The sequence below is a fragment of the Harmonia axyridis genome, chromosome 3 (assembly GCF_914767665.1).
Source record: "Harmonia axyridis chromosome 3, icHarAxyr1.1, whole genome shotgun sequence".
Lineage (NCBI taxonomy): Eukaryota > Metazoa > Arthropoda > Insecta > Coleoptera > Coccinellidae > Harmonia > Harmonia axyridis.
Genome location: NC_059503.1, coordinates 40,762,164 through 40,789,570, shown reverse-complemented (window position 1 = coordinate 40,789,570; position 27,407 = coordinate 40,762,164). Strand labels below are relative to the sequence as shown.

Here is a 27,407-nt window from a genome sequence, read left to right as displayed (position 1 = left end):
CCTGTAATGTGAGAAAATGAGGTTTGATAAGTTCGAACCAAATTACTCAGTATAATTTATTTTATTACCAATTCGATTACTACCTTATACTGGGATTCAATAAAATGCAGTTACGAAGGAAAATGAGAGATTCCTTGGATAATTTTTATAATAAAACGTTTCATAAACATGAGCCCGCAAACGCTATGTTTTCGAGATAAGGGATGTTTCTTATATCAGTTTATCGAATCTTTATTGATCTTTGCTACAGAGAGGGTAAATAAGTATAATGAATTTATTTATCACCGCTTACTAACTGGATGTTTATAATAATTTGAATAACGGATACGACAAAACCACAACAAACCAAAAAGTAAAGTTCTGGATCAGAGTTTCGGGTTCACAAAAAAATAGTTCTGGAGAAAAGAAGCGTTCCAGAAAAAATATCACCTTGTAGATTTGCATTCAAAATTAGCATATCACAAGATGAAAATTTTTATTTGGAATATCTATGCCAATTCAAGTTACAAAGCGGATAGATGAAGGAAAATAATAAACCTCGGACATAGACGTGCTGGTAGTGCAAGAAATGTACTCATCTTGAAAGCGATAATAAACTCATAAACCTTAAAAGGGTCCGATGTTTTACAACCTCTCGAGGGTGGAAGCCAGGATGTAGGTGCCTGGCTGTCATTTTGAATCTAGGCATTTAGGTGGCTGGCTGCCAAATGCTCGAGAAAATGCCTCGTGAGTGGCAGGCATTAGGGCAGCTAAATGGGTCTCTGCCTAGGGTGGCAGTTTGGCTAGCGACGGCCCTGAGTATAGATAAAAATATTTCAACTGCATTTCAGATGTAAATACGGCTGTCCGCTGTTTCTGTTGCCTGTCGACACGTTTGATGATTTTATTACCGTTCTTTGTAATTGGTAGACCCGAGTGCACAAATTATTTTAGGATTTTTTCTCCGAGATGCGAAACGGGTTCATTTCATCCGGGCATGTATTTTTAGAATCCCGAAATATAAATGTATCCACAAAAATTCCTGATCGAATTTTTTTCACTTATCGGAAGAAACATCATAAGACGTCGAAAATTTATTTAACGTTTATACCCCTTAACATTATCTAACATTGTTATTCGAGTCTAACGAAGTATTCAATTACCTAATTCAATGTTCATTATGCATACTCTGGGAACGGAAGGCAATAAAATAGACAATTATGAAATTAATCGTTTGAATAAAATCAGGCCTGTTTCTGTTGCCGATAAGGCACGTCTGCAAAATATATCCTATTTTATTTTGCTAACACAAAAATTATTGAGCTTTGTTGGAGAATCATAGGAATCAAACGATGGCTTATATCTTATGAATTGAAATGAGACAGTTCTTTCATACAGGCTGTTCCACCATTGGCGTGATGGCGATGTTCTTTACGGTGAAGGGCTGAAATTTTCATAGTATCATTAGGAACCATCAGAGCTACATTATCTAGTTGTTTCTAAATACATAGGTTGTACAAAAAATGTGTAAATGAATGAACAAAAATTTTTTTTTTTCAATCAGGCCTGTTTCCAATGCCGATAAGGCACGTCTGCAAAATATTTCCTAGTTTATTTTGATAACACTAAAATTAATAAGCTTTGTTGGAAAATCATAATTATAAAATGGCTCATATTTTATGAAATAAATTGGGACAATTTTTTCATACAGGCTGTTCCACCATTGGTGTGATTGCGATGCTCTATTACGGTTAGTTATTCAATCTAAAAAATAAAAAACTACAGAAAAATATTCAAGATAATTTATAAATAACTAGGTACCGTTTTTTCAAATTGAGTAATCGAATTCGATAAGTTGAGATTACACATCCAACATGATAGAAACACATTCAGAACAGTCAATGGCAGGGCAAATTTTTCAGGATAACTAACTACAAAAATGAAAATCAATAATATTGAAAAAGACTTTTTGTAGTTGTTTTTTGTAGTTGATGATAATGGCGATTAGAAATCGGAAGACTTCGTAGAACGTTTTGACCCGATACTTATATATATATGATAATACCTTTCAGTTTGAAACTCTACTCGGATAATATTGTATTTTGAATTTCCAATTAAAACAAGATTATGATTTGTACAAGAAAACACACTGGAAATTATTTTGAAGTTCATACCTCTACCGCTAGGTGGCGTAATAGCTATCGTCGAGTAGAAAAATGGATTTAACTCGAAAATGTTCCATATGATATTGAAGAAAAAATATCATCACTGTAATCCTTGGAAAATTCTCTATCTTTTTGAATTGTCACTTTCGATTTTACGACATCAAATAAGGGTAGGGGAAAGGGAGAAATCTGACTGATTGAAATGCCTGTAACTTCAGTTCGGCTCAACATTTTTGAGCAAATTAGATCTCGTCTGAAAGATAATATCTTGTTGATTGAGGACAAAATATACTCATTATAAATTTGTTTTTGGTGCTTTCGATAGGGGTTGCTAAGTCAGAAATTCATTGTTTTGTTCATTTTACTCCGGAATTTCAAATGTAATGATAGGATTTTCTCAACAGAAACAGAAGATCCATCAAATTTGCATAAAAAAACATGAAGGTCGCAAAGCGATAGCTTCAGGCTTTCTGGAGTTATGGCCGAAAGAAAACACAATTTGGTTTTTCAGTGCATCTTTTTTTGGCCAAAACTCCAGAACGCCTGCCGACCTTCTGATTTTTTCATACAAATTTGATGGGATTTCTATTTCTGTCAGAACTTAAAGACAGATAAACAGCCATCAGAAACGATTTCGAAGTGCCATTTTTCAATACCCTTAGAGCATAAATCACTTATCTAAGTCTGACAACTACATTCTCCGTTTGTGGCTGCCAACTTAGCTGTGAGTCGAGAGTTAGGCCCAAAAACTTGGTCTGTTTAGTAAGTACCCCAGGGGAAAAAGCACTAAAGTCAACAGATCGAGAACGGCAATGAAAAAACAAAATTCGGTTGGTCTTTGTAGTGTTGATCTGCAAATTATGAGCACTCACCACTCATCTATTAAGAAAATGATATCTTGGCAAGAATCTTCAATGAATCTGAAGATTTGGCCTTTATCAAGACATTAGTATCGTCTACAAAATTGGTGAAGAATTCTTGCCAACAGGGAATGACATTAGGCAGATCATTGAGATAAGTTAAAAACAAAAGGGTCCAAGAATGCTTCCCTGCGGAACACCCTGATTTGTAGTGACACTCGATGAGCGATATGTTTTTCCATCAATAGACACCGAAACTATCTGTAATCGATCCTTCAAATAACTTCTGAGAAGATCAAGTTGTTTATCTCTAATGCCATAATTTTCTAACTTAGTAAGTAAAACTTCATGTACAACTGAATCGAAAGCTTTTGAGAAATCTATAAATATGCCCAATGGAATAGATTCATCCTCAAAGGAGTCGATGATATTCTCAAAAACCTCAAACATTGCAGTCTCCGTGTTTCTGTCTTTGACGTAACCGTGCTGTCTTTCATTGATGATATTGAATTTCTTGAAGAAATTCAATAATCTGCCGAACAACATTTTTTCGAAGATCTTGAAAAATTGGTTTGAATGCTTATAGGACGATAATTATATATATATATATATATATATATATATATATATATAATTCGTAAGAAAATTATTGATCGCAATATATCTAATGGATAAGAATGTTGGGATGTTTCGATCTAAGTGTATCACTGAATTTCCTAGATCGAAACATCCCAACATTCTTATCCATTATATATATATATATATATATATAAGTTGCTTTTCTAAGGGTCTCGACCAGGTTATATATATATATATATATATATATATATATATATACAGGGTGTTTCATCATAAACTGGACAAACATATATATTCGTGTAGAGGACATCGGGAGAATCATTTTTGCCTTATACAATATATCCCGTTTTCGACGCATAAGCGAGATACAGGGTGTTAAACGTCAATTTTGAGCAAGATTCTTATGGGTGTGGTCAGTTTTGTATAACACTCAAAGAAACGGTTTTTGGTCAAATCTCAGTATTTTTGGGTCCTCTATTCAGAAAAGTTGATGAAATCCGAAAAAAGAATTACAAAATGGCGGAAAACCTGCAACGTCCCTAATTTTTTTTTCCGGTGGTCAAATTGAATTTTAGTTTCTGAATGAACACAATTTTCTAAGAATTTCTGTGCAAAAATTTTTTTTACATGTCTACAGCGATAAAAAAATTTCACCCGAAATGGATGAAATTTTGTACAATTGTACTCCTTCAATTATCAATCACGAATATGAAAACAGAATTGCAAAATATCAAACGGTTTCGTTACTACAGCCATTCAAATGTTTCGTTCAAACCTCCAAAAAAAATTTAGAATGGCTTCTTAGAGTCAAAATTATTAAATTATTCCTATTTCCAAAAATTCCGGATGCTAAAATGTATTTATACAAAAAAAAAAAATTCGATGAAACTTAGTTGGGAGTCGAACCCTCGATTCCAACGTAAGTATTAATGAAGAAATTAAGACAGTTCTAAGGATATTAATATTCGTTGCTAAGCAACGGAATTTCGTAGCTCATAGAATTCTACTGGTTATTTGAATTTCACTGAATTAAATTTCGCAAGTATCGTGACACGAATTTGTTTGGAAACGAAAATGAAATATTCTCTTTTGGAAAAAATGTCATGGTTCATGCTTATTATTAAACGAATTATTCAAGGAATAAACCTGAATTTTTTACTAATAATTCTACATTTTATAAACACAAAAAGAAGATTAGTGGAAAAATCAATTTATAAATCGTTTTCGAAGATGTTTCCATTTTTAAGAATACACATTCTCGCCCTTTTCGCAACACTATCGACCGCTGAACGTATCATTTCGGGGTTTTGTCGGATCTCCTCGGCAGCTGATTCAATTCGTTGAATAAGTTCCTCCTTTGAGTTTAATGGAGCTCTCTTATCATAAACAAGACTTTTGAGATGTCCCCAGAAATAAAAATCAAGTAGTGTGAGATCCGGCGAACGAGGAGGCCATGCGATAGGTCCTACTCGGCCAATCCATCGGCGTGGGTATTCTTCATCTAGATACCCTCTTACATCTCGAGTTGTGTGGGTAGGGCAACCATCATGCTGGTACCAAATGCCCTGAATCTGACTCAGCGGAATATCTTCAAGATCTGGCAGAATCTCCGTCAGGAAGTGATAATAGCCGTTTCCAGTCAATGTTTGAGGAAGAATGTATGGTCCGATAATGAATTTATCTTTTATTCCCGCCCAAACATTAACTGAAAACCTCCTCTGGTTATTTTTTGATACCGTGGCATGCGGATTTTCTCTATGCCATAAAATATTATTTTTTCTGTTGAAGAAACCATCCCTATGAAAAGTAGCTTCATCCGTAAATAAAATTTGATGGAGAAAATCCCTATTTCCACGTACTCTTCTCAAAATAAACTGACAGAATTCTTTTCTTCTATGAAAATCACCGTCTTCTAAAGTTTGGCAGAGTTGGAAATGGAACGAATGGAAGCTGTTCCTTTTGAGTACTCTCCAAACAGTAGTTTTACTTTTATTCACTGAAGGGTGGTTCGAAAGAGTTATTGTTGAAATCATTGGGTTATCTCCTACTAAATTAAGGATGCGATCATCGTTTGTTCTTATTGTTTCCTTCTTTTTCCGGTGTAAACTTCCTTCTTCACGTAATTTGCGTACTGTTTCATAAAATGTTTTGAAGTTTGGCAAACTTCCGTTGCTTAGCAACGAATATTAATATCCTTAGAACTGTCTTAATTTCTTCATTAATACTTACGTTGGAATCGAGGGTTCGACTCCCAACTAAGTTTCACCGAATTTTTTTTTTTGTATAAATACATTTTAGCATCCGGAATTTTTGGAAATAGGAATAATTTAATAATTTTGACTCTAAGAAGCCATTCTAAATTTTTTTTGGAGGTTTGAACGAAACATTTGAATGGCTGTAGTAACGAAACCGTTTGATATTTTGCAATTCTGTTTTCATATTCGTGATTGATAATTGAAGGAGTACAATTGTACAAAATTTCATCCATTTCGGGTGAAATTTTTTTATCGCTGTAGACATGTAAAAAAAAATTTGTGTTCGATTTTTGAAAAAATTTTTGCACAGAAATTCTTAGAAAATTGTGTTCATTCAGAAACTAAAATTCAATTTGACCACCGGAAAAAAAAATTAGGAGCGTTGCAGGTTTTCCGCCATTTTGTAATCCTTTTTTCGGATTTCATCAACTTTTCTGAATGGAGGACCCAAAAATACTGAGATTTGACCAAAAACCGTTTCTATGAGTGTTATACAAAACTGACCACACCCATAAGAATCTTGCTCAAAATTGACGTTTAACACCCTGTATCTCGCTTATGCGTCGAAAACGGGATATATTGTATAAGGCAAAAATGATTCTCCCGATGTCCTCTACACGAATATATATGTTTGTCCAGTTTATGATGAAACACCCTGTATATATATATATATATATATATATATATATATATATATATATATATATATATATATATATATCGGTTTAAAACGTGCGACGACGTTGTCCGATGCCTAGAATCCATTGTTTTCGATCTTCCCATTGCCCTGCTTGTAAGTTTCGATCTCTCATTGCTTTTCGTATTCCCTCCATCCAGTTCTTTCTTGGTCTCCCTCTTCGTCTTCTCATATTTGGTATCCACTCCATTGTCATTTTTGGCAGTCGTGATTGTCCCATTCGTTGAACATGTCCATACCAGATCAGCTGTTTTCTCTCTATATCATCCATGATTGTGCCTTCTACTCCCATTTGATTACGTACTTCCTGGTTTCTTATTCTTTGCATTCTAGATATTCTAGCCGATATCCTCAACGCATCCATCTCTGCAGCCTCTATCCTCCTCTTATTTCTTTCTGTCAGTCTCCATGTCTCAGATCCATACGTTAATTGGCTTTTGATCATTGTATTTTAGATGTTGAACTTTCGTGATCTGGCTATTTTTTTGCTCCAGGGTATTCCATTTAAACAGCCAATCACTTTTCTTGCCTCTGTTACTCGTGATCTTATCTCATTGTCATTTGTACCGCTTGTGTCGAACTTCACTCCCAAATACTTGTATTCTTTGCAAGGTTGTATGCTTTCTGTACCAATATCCAGTTCACTCAATTGGTCTCCAATACAAAGATATTTAGTCTTTTCTAGATTCATTTCTAATCCCCAATACTCATATGTATTTTTCAGTTTACGTGTCATGTATTGTAGATCTTCTTGGTCTCCTGCGATTATTACCTGATCATTCGCAAACTGTAGGGTGTAGATGTTCGTATCATTCAAAGGTATGCCCATCCCAGAACATTTTCGTTTCCATTGCATTAAAGCATGCTTTATATAGATTTTAAATAAAGTGAGTAATATAGTGCATCCCTGTCGTAATCCCTTATTTACATAAAATGGAAGTGACAATCTGTTCCCTATTTTTAATTTTAGATGTTGATCCATAATATAGATTTTTCAATGTTCCAATCAAAGTCGGGTTTATATTTGTGTTCTGTAGTGTTTCCCATAGTCTACACCAAGGTATTGAGTCATAAGCCTTGGTTAGATCTACGAATAAAATATGTGTTGCTAGGTTTACTGAACTTCTTTTTTCAATTATTTGTTTCATACAAAATACATTGTCGGTACAAGACCTCCCAGCACTGAAACCGCATTGCTCCTCCTCTTCGTCAAATTCTTTTTCAATAAGGGTTCTTAATATTCTTCCGTACAGTCTACTAAGCGTACTTGTAACTGATATGCCTCTGTAGTTCGAGCATACGTCATTTCTCCCTTTTTTATGGATTGAAGATAAATAAGCCACTTTCCGAGTATCTGGAACATCTTCCCCGTTGATGTATCGGTTGAATATTGTAGCAAGCAAATGGAAAAGTTTTTTGGTGCCGTTCTTGATGAGCTCTGCATATACTCCTTCTGGTCCGCAGGATCTACCCACTTTAAGACCTTTTATATTTTCCACCACCAATTTCAAATCAATTTCGATGTTCTCACCTTGGACGCTTACTGGGTTTTCCATTTCTTCGTATTGTGGACGTCGTTCTTGCAGTAATTCTGTATAGTGCTGTATCCATTGTTGTTGTCGGATGACGCTCATGTTGCATTTTTCCTTTCCTGTCGATTTTACATTTTTTATAAACTTCCACACTTCCGTAGATTTCCTTCCTCCTATGTATGTATCTATTTCTCGGCATTTATTATCCCATAGTTCGTTCTTTGCTTTGTTAATCTTGTAATAACAGAATACCTACATAATTCATTTACCATTTCTCAGTGTACTTTTCACATTGGTTTGTAGAGGATATTTTGTAGTGTGTGTTTTTTCTGAAGTGTTCGTTCAACAAGGTTAGTAAAATTAATATAGTGTTGGAAAGTTTTGATAGACCATTTTCATACTTTTACAAAAGAATAGGCACTATAGTTTTTCTTTTATTTTCAGTTGAATTTTTGTTTCTGAAAATGGCGGCAATTAGACGTACAAACTCAATTCGCAGAACCCGTAATGCTGCAAGTCAAAGAAATACAAGAGCAAGTCAAACTGATGAGCAACGTGAAACGCGGAATGAAGTTGAACGGAATCGATGGAACCGGAACCAACAAAATAGAAGTGTTGCCTTTGTAGGATTTCACATATGCCTACTTATGCGTTTCGTCCCTGGCACACACACCGGACTCATCAGTGTGACTTTGGTATATTTGTGTGTGCTGTGTCACAGGCGCTTGGGGAATTTATTATTATCGGGAGCCGCCGGGACTCGAACCCGGCACCTTGTCGCATCCCGGTGAGTGAGTCTACACTCTTAACCTCTAGGCCACCGAGTGCTTTGTTTACTGTTGCTATGTGGAGCTTTATGAGAAGCCGCCACACGTTCAACCCCTATAGAGCTGCATTTAATTATAACAAAGAAATTGACTACAGTACACTTCATATCGTTGCTATTGGACCAATGAACGTTGTTTGTCAATTTTGCAAGGCATTTAAGTTCAAAAATAAAGCCCCTGCATTGTGTTGTTCGAACGGTCAAGTCAAACTGACGCCGCGCCGTTGGTACCGCCACCAAAGCCATTACATTTATAGGTTTCCGGAAATGGGCCTGATTCCAGACATTTTTCATATAATATCCAGCAATACAATAATTGCTTTCAAATGACATAATTTGGCGGTACGAAAGTTATTCAAGAAAATTTTATGCCAAATTTTAAAGTAAATGTATTGAAATAGTATATAACATTACTAGCAAGCTAAGAGGGTTTTTTACTGGCGAATGGAGGATATAATTGACGAGCCGCAGGCGAGTCAGTTACCTCCTTGAGCCTGTAAAACCCGTTACCTCGCGTGTATTGTTTTATATTTTATTTGTTTCTCATTTGTAAAAAGGTTAGATAAATTCCAAAAAAATCTAAATAATTTGTCTCAAGTGTCGTAAGCTATCATAGACATAAGTCTATGTAAGCTATGGAAGCGTTGCCATGAACATGTCTGTTTATTTTTCTTTACATTTGTTTTGGCGAAAACGAGAATGAATGTACCAAAAGAAATTATTGAGGCAGCCAGTAGTGTAGCTTCAAGTTTATTACCTGCAAAATCAGCTTCAAGGTACGAGCGAGAATACGACGACTTCAAAAAGTGGCAAAACAAAAATAGTGTGATTGGGGTAACTGAAGATGTTTTGTTGGTCTACTTGAATCAACTATCAGCTAGATTCAGCCCTAATACTTTATGGGGGAAATGGTCTATGCTGAAAAGCTGCTTGGAAATGAAAGAAAATGCACCTGTTCGCAGGTTTGTTTTCCTCTGAAAATTTATTGAAAAATATGACGTTTAGTTGTCATTTGCAGATTTCAAAAGTTAATAGCGTTTCTGAAACGAAAAAATGAGCGTTATACGCCAAAAAAGGCCAAGGTATTAAGTAAAGAAGAGGCTGAACAATTTCTTTTACATGCTCCTGATGACCAGTGGTTGCTGGCGAAAATTGTAACAATATTTGGGATTTTTGGATGTTGTCGATGTGACATACCGACATGGAAAGTGCATTTCCCTCAATGCTGGCCAGCACACTATTGGTGGTATCCCAAAGCAAATAGCGAAATATTTAGGTTTGAAAGACCCAGAGTTATACTCCGGCCACTCTTTCCGCAGAACTGGAGCCACTATGGTTGCGGATTCGGGTGGAGATATTTTAGCACTAAAGCGTGCAGGAGGGTGGAAGAGCACCGAAATTGCGATGAGTTATGTAGATGATTCGGTCAACAAAAAAATCGAAATGTCTAGCAAATTATTTGGTAGTACGGAGAGTACAAATGTTCTGCAGTCCTCGTGTTCAGCAGTTTCTGAGTCAACAGATGGTTCATCATCATCAGTATCAACTCTTTCATCATCAAAAATCTGTGTTACTGGAAATAACAATTGTACCATGATTTTCAACATATATGACGATAAAACAAAATTTTCTAATGTAAATAATACAACTAACTTGTAAAAATTTTGCAAGTCAACTGTCAGTTTTACAAGTTAGTGACTTGATAAAATAAACTTTCTTGATTAATATTGTGTTTTTGGAAACTGACGTTTACAAATGAGAAACAAATAAAACTTTTACCACTATTGTTGACAGTTTTCAATTGTATTGGTGTATCATTTGAAATATCTTAGAGTACATATGTAGCTCTGTGAATTGCTTTAAGTAGCCAGAAGTAATTGTGTTAAAAAAGTTGATGGGGAAATGATTGTGCTAACAAAGTATTTTGAGAGTCACTTGGTGGTTTGAACAATTCACTTCACAATACAATTCACTTTACAATATGTATATGTAATACAGGAATGTTTACCCTTGCAGATTCAAACACAAATATATCATCGAACAGGTTCCTTATTGCCAATCACGGATAGTGACTATAAATTTTTACAAATTTATTGCATGAGCGATTCAGCAAGACAAGTCGATCAGAGTTGTGCACACAACAATTCTGTGAAAAGACCAGTTGTGGAACAGCTCCAATTATTTTTCACAACACAACGCATTGGTTGTATTATTCAAGATCGCATTAGATCGCATGCCATCTGATAACTACAAAATAGTTATCAAAGCCGATAAGACGCCTGCAGCAACAACACTATTCATATAGGCGCCAGAAAATAAAACTAAGAATATTGTGTATCATAAAGCATTAGAGTATTAAACACTTAGTTTTTGGAATAATTTTGATTTATTAATATACCAACAGCAATACTTAATGAAGAAATTAACTTAATTCAGATAAAAAGGTAACAGATATTTCTTGATTATAGGGCGGTACGAAGTTCGCCGGTTCAGCTAGTTTACAATAAAACATCTTATTATGGGAAGCTTCTATCGACGTAAACAGAATATTTATAGCTCAAAAAAGAATAATGCATATGATTTTCAATGTCAGCACACTTTCCTCCTGCAGGCCGCTCTTTATTGAACATCGCATCCTGACGGTTCCTTGTATTTATACAGGGTCCTGCAATAGTGTGTAAGGCTGCCATAGCTGCCAAACCAGACGTTTTAGAAATTTAGTTGAAAAGCATCTCCTTTGTACTTTCGATTCTGCATCTCTGGCCGGTCGACACAGACGGCAGCGATTCATTTTATTGAATTTGTTTACGAATGCCTCGACACTGGCTTATTTGTCGCTGGTATATTTTTTGACTTGTCTCGAGCTTTTGATAGTCTGCCTTTTGGATTTATTATTGATAAATGCTATAATCTAGGTTTCAGGGGAATATTTTTGGACTGGCTCCGCACTTATCTGCAGGGTAGATCTATGTGTGTGAGGGTTCAGGATCATTTGTCTAGTGAGCATGAGTTAGGTATGGGAGTACCTCAAGGATCTGTTTTTAATATTTGTCAATGACCTACCGGTAAATTTAAGGGAAATGGTGGTTAACTTGTGTACCTATCATGGTCTACTGTCATCGGTGGATAAAATCAAATTGGCTCTATTTGCTGATGACACCTCAGTGGCCATCTCGGCCCCCACATTTCGGGAGCTGCATGGATTGTGCGAGCTTTTACTGGGATGTTTTGTAACGTGGTGTCGTACCAATAATTTGATGGTCAATGTTGACAAAACCGTTGTTATACATTTTTCGATCGGTGAAAGTGATCGTAGTTTGGTCATTCGTCATCTGGATGCTACCATCACTGCAAAAAATTGCACTAAGTTTCTGGTCATCCACATTGACGAAAATTTGGGGTGGGGTTTGCACGTTGATGTTCTGTGCAAAAAGCTTAATAGTTCTTTCTTTGCAATTTGTAGAGTCAGAGATTCCTTAACTCTAGGGTCACTACTTAATGTTTACTACAGCCTTGTTTATACCCACTTGTCTTACAATATTCTTCTGTGGGGGAACTCTTCTGGAGCCAGTAGAGTTTTTATATTGCAGAAGAGAATCTTGCGCATGATTTTTAGAGTGGGTTCACGCACTTCTTGCAAGACTTTATTCCTAGAAAATGATATTCTTACATTGCCTTCAATTTTCGTTCTCAAATGTCTTACCTATACTAAGGAGAGTGAAAATAAAATAAAAAAATTATCTAGTTTTCATGGTTACCATACAAGGAATGAGGGAATATTATTTATCCCTAAGCATAAAACCAGTAAATTTGAAAAATCGCCATTGTATCAGTGTATCACATTGTATAACCATTTGCCAAATTCTATAAAATCTCTTAATGTAAATAGATTTAAGAAAGTTGTTAAAGCATTGATGTTGAAAAAATTTTATTATTGTGTAAATGATTATCTCTGTGACTCATTTGAAACTGTTTGATTATGTTTTTCACTGACTTGTCCTATGCACTCGTTTGTTTTACAGGATTAATAAACTATTGTTATTGTTATTGTTGTTTTCTGATATACAGGGTGTTCCCAAATAAAATTATTCAACAAATGAGTGATTTTTTAAATGAAACACCCCTTATATTTTTGCATATTTTCAATGCTCTTCAAATCCTCCATCATGATATTAGGGATATTTTTCCAACGGTACGGATCTTATTCAAAAAAAACTGCAAAATTTCGACGAAACAGTAGTTCGGTAAAAGCCCTTCACCCATTTCTAGAAGCAGTGCCGTTTCTAGGACGTGGCAAAGGTGGCACTTGCCACGGGCGCAAGGTCCGTAGGGGCGCCCAAAAATATCAACAAAAAAATATATATTGAAGCACCAGGCGAAATAATTCGAAAGATCACAACTCAGTTTGGGATTCATCAAACCAAATAGCTTGATATTTTAACCAACTACTTGACTTGAAAATCAAGATCGTGAAATATTACATACATACTTGAACTTGACTTGAATTGATATGAGATATTTATTGCTTGACTTGATATCCAGCTACTTGACACACACGAGTCTCACGTCGTATATTTCTGAAGGCTCGTGGGCGCTCAGACAAAATAAGGGCGTTCCCTGAGCTCCGAGATGACTGAAACGATCTCCAGCAGTGGCGTAACTAGAATTGACTCATGGAGGGTCGTTTACCCCCACTTTAGAAAAGCACAATGTTTAAATTTTTCATATTCTTTTTTTAATTTGGTTGGGAATTGGGATGCCTAGACTTTCATCCAAGAATCAATTCGTTGTTCATTGAGGTTCTGCGTGATTCTAGAAAAATCTCCGCAAACATAATAAAATCATAAAACTCCTTTGGTGTCCGTTGGCTGAGAACAACCGCAAACGGTGAATCTACGAAGGTATGGCATTAAAAACAGATGGTGTAAATTTCAGTTGAAAATATTCCATCATTGGGTATTTTACAACGTGAAAATGTGAAAAAAGGGAGACAAACCACCGGATTATCTAAAAACATGAAACGGGACATACTATGAAGTTCTCAGAGGCTAGGTGCTTAAGATCTGAGCGAAACAAATATAAACGAGAGTTTTTAGAGGCGGTTGAAATCATGAGCCATGAAACAAATTTAAATATCTACTCAGATTTTAATGGTATTAATTCCCTTGATTGCAACATCGTTCAATTGATTAATATGAGTCAAATTAGATGATTATGCATTACAGATGATTCCCTCACTATAAAATGCCTTATGATTCCTCATTGTGTGACGTCACTCGTCCTCTGTTGTCGTTCCTCTCTGTGTCTCTTGTCTTTGTGTTTTTTCTATGTTTTTAACCTTTGACATTATTCGTTCATATGTCTTTTAAGATTTGACTAGTTTGATTCTGTTGTTAAGATTGAGTAAAATATAGTTATTCCTGCCAAATTACATATTATATATGAACATTGTAATAATTTTAACATTTAAGACTCATATTGATGTAAGTTATGCTGTATTGATTTCTGTGTGTTTTTTACAACTTTATGTTATTTTCAGTAGTCCTAAAGAAGGACAAGTTATTGTCCGAAAGCTTGGCTGAAGCAATAAAGAGATAAAATTGTTCAAGTTTGACTACACACCCGATATCCTTTCTATTTCAAATTATAAATTGTTAGTCGAGATTTACAAATAGTTACAGGCGCATATGTTCAATCACGGAATTCAAACTTTTCGAATTCAGAAAAGTAACATTCGAGCCTGAATCATAAATTCCACAAAATTCATTATTATTCAGAAACTCCTTCAATTCAATCAATGGCTGCAGATCTAGTTTTTTTATTGGATATAGTCTCATTCAATGTATCCAGCACCCCAACATTGTTCACTGTTCTTATGTTTCCAGATATGTTGTCTTGTCTAGAATTATTATTTCTTTTTTTTAGGCGACATAAAGCCTCTGGATGAAATCTGCCTGGATAACCACTCCTATCACAAAATGAACATGGTTTCTTTTCACCTGAAGTTACGAATGCTATAGGTTCTTTTTTTTTGCAGAAATTTGTTCAGTAGGTTTGTTCATTTTCGCATTTTTTGTTAAGCCTTCTTACTTTCGTAACTCACTCAATAATATCTCAAAAGTATTTACATCTGAACGATTAATTCTATCCTGTACAAAAATTGGCAAATTTGTTACAACCAAGTCAATTAATATATCTGCTGGGAAATTATTCCTAACATTTAACAAGAAACCTTGTTTTCGAAAAGCCTAGTCAACTAATCTTCCACCTATACGTCAACCAAAATGACAACTAAGTTGGCAACTTGGATTATCAACCACCAACACGCCCACACACGAGCAACTTATTCGTCAACTTGAGAAGTTGTCAACTTGGTTGGCGACTAAGTTGCTCGTCTGTGGGCCCCATAACGCCCAGTCCATGTTATTATAGTGCTTTCCAGCCACAGTTAGGAGCTCCTCGGTACAGATCCGAAGCGTACCGAAGCGCACTTGTACTGTTCCAGTAAACAGGGGCAATACGCTTTATTAGTGATGACGTCACACACCGCCATTTTAGTTCTCCTGTCAGTGTTCGGAATCCAAACACTCAAATTAGTTCATTGTCGTTGAAGAAATTTGCTTATTTTAATAAATAAGATTATTTAAGGAACGATTTCACTATTAATTGATAGACAGAAGGCACGAGATTAATACCAGTAAGTTCAACTAATGAACAGGGCTTTTTACAAAATCTGGGGAATGATACAGGATTCAAACTTACTGGTATTAACCTCGTTCCTTCTGTCTATCAATTAATACTGAAATCGTTCCTCAAATACTTTTATTTATGAAAATAAGCCAATTCATTCAACGACACCGTACTAATTTGAATGACAATTTATTTGTTTGGATTCCGAATACTCGAATGAGAACCAAAAATGGCGGTGTGTGACGTCACACTAACAGAGCGTATAGGGCCTCGAGCCCTCGCGTTACCTTCCCCTTTTCCACGTCCGAGATCGTGTTGTAGTGCTAAAACAGCGAAATTTGCCCACCCTGTACAGTCGTACCGGGTGGGCAAATTTCGATGTTTTAGCACTACAACTTTCACACCAGAGAAGATAGACAAAATCTGATACCCCTTCTCGGTCTCTTTTTCTGAGAAACTAACAAGGGTAGTATTCAGTTTTGACCAACTTCTTTTGTTTTCGAGAAATTAGTAAAAATCATAGAAATAATCAGATTGACGGAAGGACACTTCTCTTGTTATAGGAAGCTCAATTTTTCTGTGTACATCAAGAGTTGATATCATAGAAATATTGGGACTCTCAGATGAAAAAAGGTTTTTGACCATTTTCTATTATTTATTTCGATACAAACCATACGATGATATATATTTCTGAAAACAGAAAAATTGAGCTTTCCAAAAATGACACAGAAATCTAGTTTTCCCATTTGAAAAAACATAACTTTGGATCATAGCTTTGTAATTAAAAACTCTTTCGAAAAGCGCCATTGCATTCTACGTAAAAAACTGCCTCTAGGATGTTTTGATTTCAGAGCTCTATCATCAGTATTAGCGGAGATATAAATGTTTTTCTATAACTCGAAAACAAAAGAAGTTGGCCAAAAATGAATACTACCTCACTAGTTTCTCAGAAAAAGAGACCGAGAGGGGGTACCAGATTTTATCTATCTTCTCTCGTTTATTCATTTATTTATTTATTCCTGACCCTTAAACAGCTAAAAGCTGGTATCAGAGCCTACATTTACATTATATTTTTCATAAACAACAGTATTTCTCAAATATAATTCATATCAATATTTCTCAAATATAATTCATATCAGCCTTTATAAACAAAAAAAAACATTGATTCTCCATATACAATAATATTATATAAAGAAATTATCGAAGTTTAAGAAACTCCTTGAGGTCATGGCACATTTTTCCAATATTACCACTGATTGTTATTTCCACAGGAATAGAATTGAAAACATCAGCAGCCCGAAACATTGAATAATTCTGTCCGATACATGTTCTTGCATATTTTACTCATTTCATTTTTACTTCTGACGTTATAATCATGCTTTTCATTACGTGACTTGTGTTCTCAATAAATTATTCTTCATTTTGTAAACCAATTTCGTCTGTTCCATTTCTTTCAGTTCATTTAGGTTTAATATCGAAGTACCAGAATACAGTTGAGCCGTTGGTGTAAAGAAGTCCAAATTGTAGATAAACTTAATAGACTTGTTCTGTAATTTCTGAATTTTCTCTAATAAATATCTTGGAGCATTTCCCGAACTGGGAATTGAATATCTCAGTTGAGATTCTATGAAACTTCTTTAAAGTAATTCTCTTGATGAGTTGTCTAATAGATAAGTACATCTTTTCACAGCTCCTACCATTGGAGATATCTTTTTTGATAGATATTCTATTTGAGACCTCCAACTTAACTTATTATCTCTTTTTGTTTAAGTCATGTATCTGTAAACATTGATGATGAATATATGTCCCCGACTTCTGCCTATACGCGTAGGATTTCTCCTCGCCGTCGCGTCGGCTTCTCACTCCTCGCTAAGAGGAACATTCACTCAATCCCAGATATTTAAAATATCAGAAGGGCAGAGCTCGGTCGTGTCCGGTCCTTGTGGTCCCTCTGGTTTTCGTCGAACTTCTGGTCCTCTTACACGCGATTCTTGGACCTGTCCTTCGCTTCCTAGGAATTTTCTCACCGTCCTTGCAGTACCTAAAAGAAAAGCTTTTTGCATTATATAACATATATACTCACTAAGTCCTAGTTGCTTGATATTTCTCTTGAGATTTTTGGGTACTATTCCTGTTGTTGAGATGATAATTGGAATAGTTCTCGTTGATATCATTCCCCACTGGCGCTTTATCTGAAATTCGAGGTTCCTATATTTTGAAATTTTTTCGACCTCTTTTTGACGCATGTTGTTGTTATTGGGTATTGCTACGTCGATGAGTATTGCTGCCTTTTGATGTTTATCAACTAGCAATATATTTGGTCTGTTGTGAGGGACTGTTTTATCAGTCAAAACTGTGCGATCCCAGTACAGTTTATAGCGTTCGTTTTCCAGGATGGTTTCCGGTCGGTATTTGTAGTATGGCACTTTTTCAGAATTAATTAGTGTTAATTTAGTTGCCATTTCTTGGTGTAGTATCTTTCCTACTGCATCGTGTCTCTCTTTATATTCATTTCCTGCAAACATTTGACATCCTCCCGTGATATGTTGGATTGTCTCATTCGTTGGACACCCATAACGGCATCGATCGTCAGTAATAGTTCGATTCTTTATGATATGCTTGCAGTAATTTCTTGTTGAGATCACTTGATCTTGGATGGCTAAAAGAAATCCTTCCGTTTCAGGATACATCTCACCTGATGTGAGCCAATAGTTCGACGCTTCAATGTCGACAATGATTACAAGATGGCGTCAAGAAGTAATGTTGTTTCTGGAGTGAGTTGTAAAAAGTGCTCAAAAGATGTGAAAGTGTATATTGTTTGTGGAAAATGTTCGTCTTCATATCACCCCAGTTGTGGTACATACGTAAGCTCTGAGGGTGTGGTAATCTGCTGTGAGGACCTGAACAAGAAACTTTGTGCATATGAGAGCCAAAATGAAGAAATTAATACTCTTAAGAAAAGACTATCAAACATAAATGAATCCTTGTATGAAATATCAATAACAAAGGAATTAAATGACGATGAAGGCGTGAAATTGGCTGAACTCAATACGGATGTTAGTTGTGACAGAGTTGACATGGGAGAGGAAGAGGCGAAAAAAGACAGTTCAAAATACCTGGAAATTATTATCCAACAGAAAGATATCCTTATTTCGGAACTTCGGGATAAAATAGATCTACTCAAAAAACATATAGGTCTTTTAGATACACTCCAGTTTGAGAATGGGAAAAAAAGTTCAAAACAATCCATATCGCAAGTGTCTTAAGAGGCGCCATTGTTGAATGTCAAAACAAACAATCATGCTAATATGGAGAAACCTGTAACGAATAAGGTGAAATCTGTAACAAGTAAGAAAAAGGATAAAATCAGAGACCCAATAATAACACAACCGGTCAACATATGCGATCCAGAGGTCAAGCAAACTTCTGTAACAACCAGCAATATCGATAAGATCGATGAAAAATTGGGGGAAGTGGATATAGATGGTGCCACGTATCTGAGAAGCAATGAAAAGCGCAGAAGAAGAACTAACGAAAGAAAATCTACAGGTGGTCAAATAATTACAGGCAGCAGGGATGATGGGGAAGAGTTCAAAGGAGCTGAACGTCTTGCTTGGCTATACGTTGGCAATGTAAACAGGAACACGACGGAAGAAAACATACGGAAATTTTTAGAAAATCAGTTTAATAATGAAACTTTTTTAATAGAAGAAATAAAGAAACATGAAACTAACCAAAGTAAAAATAAATCTTTTAAAGTAGGTTTCAGTTTTAAAATTTTGGAAAATTTGACCCAACATGACATCTGGCCCAGGGGAGTTGTGGTAAGAAGGTATAATTTTTTCCGCTACAACAGAAATAAACTGATAGCAAATTAACTGAACCAATGAAAAAGTTTGAACAGGTCGATTCATGTTTGACAAAAACAGATAAAATATTTTTGACTATTGCCAACATTAATGTACAATCTTTAGGTAATAAAATTGACAACTTTACTCATTTCCTAAATGACCAGAACGTGAATATTGGGTGCATAACAGAACATTGGCTCTCCTCCGGTATACTTGATAGACTTTTCATAGAAAACTATGTCGTGGCAAGTGCTTATTGCCGGAGATCATCGAGACATGGCGGTGCAGCTATTATTTTGAGGAATGATATCCCATTCAAAGAGTTAAGTGAAATAAAAGATTTGTCGGTGGATAGAATAATAGAGATGACGGCTGTTAGAATAGCGAAAAGAAACTTGACGGTCGTGGCCGTGTACCGACCACCATCAGGTGATTTTGAAACTTTTGAAAGAATCATGAATCAGGCTCTTGAAATATGCCTACAGAAGTTTCCTAGGGATCATCTTGTGTTCGCAGGTGACTACAACGTGAACTTTCGAGCGCAAACTAAAGAGAAAAGTAAAACAATCGAGCTCTTCAAATCGTTTAATATGAATTACATGTTTTCTGATCCGTCACATGAAACAAAAAGTTCAACAAGTTGTATAGATAATATGTGTCTGCTGAAGATTCCACGGCTTTCACATATGAACCTCATCTGTCAGACCACTTTGCCCAAATTCTGAAGATCTCGTGCACTCACTTTAATCCTGAAAAAGAAACTTTTGAGGCAGTCAGACCGATAAATGACAAAAATACTCACCTCTTCATACAAAAAATGTGTGATGAAGATTGGACCCTTGTGTATGCCGAGGACGCGAAGACTCAATATAATATATTCCACAGAAAACTGATGCATATTTTCAATATCTCTTTTCCTGAAAAAAAATTAAAATGAATAAACATAAAAAATACAAATCATCTAAAGGAATAAAAGATCTGAAAAACAAACTGGAAGCTGCGAAGATTATTGCTGATAGAAAGAGAGATGAAAACAGTGAAAAACTCTGTAGAATGTTGAAAACCAAGCTGAAGAGAGTGATAAATGACTCTGTTAGAACAAAAAATTCAAAACAAATTGAAGAAGCCGAGAATAAGACCCAGGTCATGTGGAAGCTGATAAAACAGCAAACACAGAAGAAAAATAACTCGAGTTCATCAGATGAAGTTGTGACAGCAGATGAAATGAATAAATACTTCACTAATATAGGCAGAGAAATGGCAAGAAGTGTTGGACCGAACTTGCAAGAATCATCTAGTCTGCTTCACAGAAGTAAATTGAATAATCCAGATTCCATGTATCTTTCTCCGGTGACCGAAGATGAAATAGTCGATTCAATAATGAAAATGAAGAATAAAACAGCTAAAGATTACTACGGAATGACAATTCAGTTATTGAAATGCATCATTCCGTATATCAAAACACCGTTCTGCAAAATTGTTAATGATTGCTTCATTCAAGGAGTTTTTCCAGCAGAACTTAAAATCGCAATTGTGACACCACTTCACAAAGGGGGAGATACTGAAGACCACTCGAATTACAGACCAATTTCTGTGCTGCCGGTATTTTCGAAGGTGTTTGAAATAGCACTGAGGAAACGCCTGGTCGACTACTTCGAAAATAATTCACTACTTCACACGGCTCAACATGGCTTCAGGCAGTATAGGTCTACAATAACTGCAATGCTTGAGGTTCTCGATACAATATTAGATGCATACAATGATTCAGAAGAAGTAGAAATGACATCTGTAGACCTAAGTAAAGCGTTCGATAGTGTCTGTCACGAACTACTGCTGGAGAAACTCCATTATTATGGTATACGAGGATTGATACACAAACTTATTCAATCCTATTTGACGAATCGGTACCAGTCAGTAAAGTGGAGTGTGGTGTCCCCCAGGGATCAATTTTGGGTACGATATTTTTCATATTGTTTATGAATGACATATTTTACAACATAAATTCTGGTATGAGCAGCAGTTATGCTGATGATATAGTGATTCTGAATAGGTCATACAGTAGAAGTGATCTCAATGACAGAACGAGTGTTAGTGAAGTAGACGCACAAAAGTGGTTTTCTGCCAATGGATTACTGAATTCGAACAAAACTCAGAAGCTGGTGCTCACAAACGGAGAGCAAACTGATTCATCGTTATTATATTTGGGACTCGAATTCCAACCGTCATTAAACTGGAGCAAGCATATAGACAACATATGCAAAAAATTGTCTACTTCTATCTTCCTAATCAGAAGAATGAGTCAAATAACAGACACCAAAATCGCGAAGCTGACTTATTATTCAAGTTTCCACAGTGTGGCTACATATGGTATTCTGCTTTGGGGGCAATGTGCAGATTCTCAAAAAATTCTGTTGAAGCAGAAAAGTGCCATAAGGGCTATATATCAGATGAAGACCACAGACAGCTGTAGAGAAATTTTCAAGAGGGAGAGAATACTTACCATCACATCATATTTTATACTTACCTGCGTTAAATATGTTCACCAACACCGGAACAAATTCCCAAAAAATTCTTTCTATCATAACTGCAATACCCGGGAAAAAAATAATTATGCTCTTCCGTACTCGAGAATAAAGAAAACGCAACAAGGTCCAAATCATACCTGCTTAAAACTTTACAATAAGCTTCCCAATGATATAAAAACGTCGAATCTTTCTGCGTTCATTAGAAAGGTGAAGAATTTGCTTTTAGAAAACACGATTTATAACTTGACCGAATTTTTAAACTGATTGTTTGTCATTGAGTGTTATATATTTATTGCTGTGTTCACGTCTTTTGCATTTTATGGTAGTATATCTATATATTTGTGTATATATTTATCATCTTTTTTGACAGGCCATATAATATTTTAATGGCAAATATTTGTACATGTGTTTCTGTAGTTATAACATGTATAAAAAAATTATTAAAAAAAAAAAATTATTATTATTATTATCGACATGATCCTAGTTTACCTCGTTGAAATGTCGTCCATGTAGGTGCTTTTCTCTCCAACTTTGCAGTTTTTCTTGGATTGTCTGGTGGTTGTATGACAATTGCTCATTGTGCAGTTGTAAAGGTGTTGATTCGTCTGCTTCACACAGTACTTTTTAGATCTCTGGCGTGCCTGATTTGTCTTTGAAGTATGTTCGTAGGCATTCAATTTGACCATGGGCAAGTTCCATGATGTCTAACAGACCTCTGCCTCCTTTATTCCTCGGCAGTGTCGTCCTCTCAATGCTACTTTTTGGATGGTGCTTGTGTGCTTTCGTCATCAAGGTTCTCATTTTGCATTGCAGGTTTTCCATATCTGTTTTGCTCCATGGAATGATAACGAAAGAGTATGTAAGAATTGAACATGCATATGTGTTGATGGCTCTCGTCATGTTCTTGCTGTTGAGGTTTGTTTTTAAAATTTTGTTGATTCTCCTAATGAACTCAGTTGTTAAGTCTTCCTTCATTCTTTGATGGTTTATTCGGCGGTTTTGTTTCATTCCTAGGTATTTATAAAGATCGTCCGATTTCATTGCTTCTATCTCCTGTCCATTGGAGAGAGCTATCGGTTCATCTTGGATTTTTCCACGCACTACGCTAATCGTACGACACTTGTCCAATCCGAATTTCATCCCCACGTCTTTCGAAAAATTTTTCACCGGTTTGACCATAATTTGCAAGTGGTTTTTGTTGCCTGTTATAAGTTTAGGTCATCCATGTATAGCGAATGATTGAGTGCAATAGTATTTGTATTTCCTTCGACATTGAAACCTTTTTCAGTAGCATTCAGTTATTTAGAAAGGGGGTTCAGCGCCAAATAGAACCATAAGGGACTCAATGAATCTCCTTGGAAAATTCCCCTAGTTATTGGAATCTCTTTAGTAGTTATGTTTGCCGTAGAGAGTTCGATGTTCGTTCTCCAGTTGCACATTGCATACTTCAGAAAGTTTATTTTAATTGGAGCGATCTTGTAGAAGAATAAATGTTTTTATTATTATAATTATTATCTAGAATTAGACCCAAATATCTAAATTTCATCACAGACTTGATTTTTATCCTATTAATTATAATGTTTATATCACAGGTTATTTTGTTTTTTTTTTATTGACCAACATATACACGGTTTTATCTATCTATATTAATACTTAGTTTATTGTAGCACAACCATTCGTAGTACATTTCAAGATCACAATTGAGATAATATTAAAGTAGTTTAAAAGTTGTAGTGCTAAAACATCGGAATTTGCCCAACCTGTACGACTGTACATTTGTTTAAAATTTGTGTTATCTTTTTTTGTTATTTTCTGATATAACCTGACTTCTTCTAGCATCTTCCATTCTCATTAAATGAATTATTAATTATTGGTCTTTCTCATATTTTTCTAATTGGGTAATTAGTTCCTCGCTCAGAGTTTGATTCATCCTGGTATGCTTCCTGTCCAAGGAGTTTTCCAATTTTTTGTCTCGTGAATTTTCCATTCTTAAATTTTTCCCTTTCCTTAATTTGGAGCGGGCCACCAACACTAGTCAACCAATTTTGGCACTTTCTGGTAACTTTTCGAAAATTATGTACTCAATTAAGTTATCTTTTTTCCATTTATTCAATTAGGTTTGATGTTACATAACATTCACTTCAACCATCTTGAATCAATTTGTATTTTTGTTAAAGCTTATATTTCACGAAATGCAATGTAAAATTGTTTTAATTTTGACAGAAATAAATATCAATTGATGTAGCCACCGTTTGAAATAGTATTGGCATGCTAGACAGTATGTGAGTGATCATTTCAACATCACTTATATTTCAACCGCAGTTCTTCAGAATTAACACTGTTTTCTTTAATTCAATGATGAGATCATTAAGTGAATCAGTACCATGACCATGCAAGAATATCGATTATAACTACTTTAATTGTAAGGAAATATCGGGTATAATAATCCAACAATTTAGCACTATCTATTTATTCTAGCTGTCGGTCGATTATTTCGACCATCTTCAGGGATATAAAAAATTTATCATTCACATTTAGCAAAATGAAGAAATGTAATAATTCCAAGAAAAACAATTTATGATACAGAATCTCTCTCAAAAACCCCACACACGTGCATAAAACGTGATTTCTTCGATTTTTTTATTCACAACAAAAGCAACCAAATAGATCAATTTTATTTGTACTTACCAAGAAAAACTAATCTACTTTCAATATCATTACAAATGCACGGACAGAAAATAATTTATTCAAAGTTTTGAATCCTCCCAGCAAGCCGAAGCCAATCGTATTTTTCATACCATGTATTTTTGAAACCCCCAATTTTATTTTTCGAACTCACCCATAAACACAAGACATTTACTTAGGCCTGGAACAGGTCGCTTTACTTATTTAATTATGTATAATTTATCCTAATAGGAATGACTAGAAAAATGTTGCTGATTTATTAAAAAATCTATACAGGGTGTTCCTAAATTGAACGTACAAACGAAAAGGAAAGATTCCTTAAGTGAGTTTAAGAAAAAAAAGTCCTATAAACATGGGGTCGCAAACGTTTCGTTTTCGAGATACAGAGTGTTGAAGTTTGATTTTTTTTCAAGTTTTTTTCTCATAGTATCTACACTTTACACGATATTCAACTGAAATTTGGCATAGATATTACATTTGAGAGTTCTCACCACGTGACATGGCAATTTCGATAGAAGATCTACAGGGTGATATTTTTTCTGGAACACTGCCACCTGTTCTTCTGCAGAACTTTTTTTTGGTGAGCAACTGTCAATTTGAAAAAATGTAAAAAGAAGCTTTGTTCTTATACTAAACTTTTCGGTCTCTTGTAGTTTTGTCGTATCTACTAACGATTTCGAGAAAAAAAATTTTCAACGATTCTCTCGAAATCCTCGTAACTATGATAGGAAGGCCAGTTTGTAATCTGTGTTGAATGAATTCAGTGCCAGTTTTGACACATCAAATTATTGAACGTTTGTTTTTTTAAAAAGTGAAGGTGGTTGCATTTGTGGCTATTTATTTTTTTGCGGTTACTTAGTTTTCTTGTTATGATTTTTTTTTTAGTTTTACGTTTCTTGTTGTAATACATTTTTGTGTTGATTATACGAGTTTATCGAATATTTATGAATCATCGCTACAGATCAGGAAAATTTCCATAAAAACTGACACTGAATTCATTCACCACAGCTTACAAAGTGGCCTTCCTATCATAATTTGGATTTTCACGAGGATTTCAAGAGAATCGTTCAAAATTTTTTTTCTCGAAATCGTTGGTAGATACGACAAAACTACAAGAGACCGAAAAGTTTAGTATAAGAACAAAGCTTCTTTTGACATTTTTTCAAATTGACAGTTGCTCACAAAAAAAAAGTTCTGCAGAAGAACAGGTGGCAGTGTTCCAGAAAAAATATCACCCTGTAGATCTTCTATCGAAATTACCATGTCACGTGGTGAGAACTCTCAAATGTAATATCTATGCCAAATTTCAGTTGAATATCGTGTAAAGTGTAGATACTATGAGAAAAAAACTTGAAAAAAAATCAAACTTCAACACTCTGTATCTCGAAAACGAAACGTTTGCGACCCCATGTTCATGGGACTTTTTTTCTTAAACTCACTTAAGGAATCTCCCCTTTTCGTTTGTACGTTCAATTTAGGAACACCCTGTATAATCACAAGTATTTACCTTGGAAATTTGGGACGACTCACTCGGTCTCCCTGAATCCATTTCGCATTCTTGTAGTAATTGAGTCGAAAAACAAAATTAGCAAGATTACCGTAACCCTGAAAACTTCTTCAAATTATTTTTGCTTTATAAGTATTGCTTCAATTTGTTCAAAGAGTAATTAATAATTTTCAGCCCCAGAAATGCTATCTGGATCATACAGTCATCAGTGCGATGTTTGGGCAATCGGAGTAATTATATACCTGTTGCTTTATGGCGTTTACCCATTTTTCTCTTCCAATGAGAAGGAATTAGCACGAAAAATAATGAAAGATGAAGTCACCTACCCGCTTTCGAAAATTTCTACTGACGCAGTGGAACTCATAAAGCAAGCACTCAAAAAAGATCCGGCCTATAGAATCACGTCAGCGGAAATGTTAGATTCTAAATGGTTGGCCGGAGGAAGTGGAAGAGGAAATAATATGATGGACATGATGAAGGAATGGAGAGATGAAATAATGGTAGGTTTGAATATTATTCTCACCAGCCTGTGTATGCTTGTCCTAGATACAATTTTATATATTTTTTCAATAATAGTAACAACACAGTTTAACGTACACGAAATCATCCATTTAAAATCCCTTTTAATGTGCACGATTTCTCATTAATGAATAATGTTCATGAGTAACCGAACATAGTGACACTTTGCTTATCCAAGAGATAACGTCGTGGGCTATACATCCCTCAGAAGATAGGGATAGCTTGGGATATAAATATAACCGTTCTACTGCAAATTTATTCAGCGGCGAAAACTTGTGAGAGTAAGACGTAGTTACTAGTGCGCATGACCATGTAATCCCCCTATCTGAAGAGAAAGTGAGGTGATTAGTGGTAATGACCTATCATTATCTATTATTACGAGTGAATAAGTTTCTGAGCGATTTAAAAAAGTGATAAGGTGAGTGGTTATCTGAAATGGATAAAACCATTCAGGATTTTGTGGCCTTGGGCAATTATTTGCTCAAGAACAGAGTGGATATTGAGGATTTATGTGGACAATTGCAAAGACATGTGAGAAAAGAGGAAAATAATGTCAGGAAAAATGAAGACAAATTAGAGGAAGCAGTAGGCGTACCAGCCAACAAAAAAACGACCCCAAAGTCCCCCCAAGAAGAAAAGATAAATACAGTTTAAACGTCGAACTCATTCGAAATACTCGGTGAGGATGAGATGAAAATTGACGACGATAAGGAATTACTACGAAAGAAACGAAGATG

The 27,407-nt window shown here is 35.3% G+C and overlaps 1 protein-coding gene across 3 annotated transcripts in view; it reads left to right on the top strand.

Annotated features, from left to right (window-relative positions):
• LOC123674492 (serine/threonine-protein kinase 33-like) overlaps positions 1 to 27,407 on the top strand; it is a 151,424-nt gene that overhangs the window by 113,905 nt on the left and 10,112 nt on the right. For all 3 annotated transcript variants that reach the window (XM_045609381.1, XM_045609379.1, XM_045609380.1), the window contains one exon: positions 26,326 to 26,651. In XM_045609381.1, the coding sequence (XP_045465337.1) occupies positions 26,326 to 26,651 (326 nt within the window). The remainder of the gene's footprint in view (positions 1 to 26,325; positions 26,652 to 27,407) is intronic.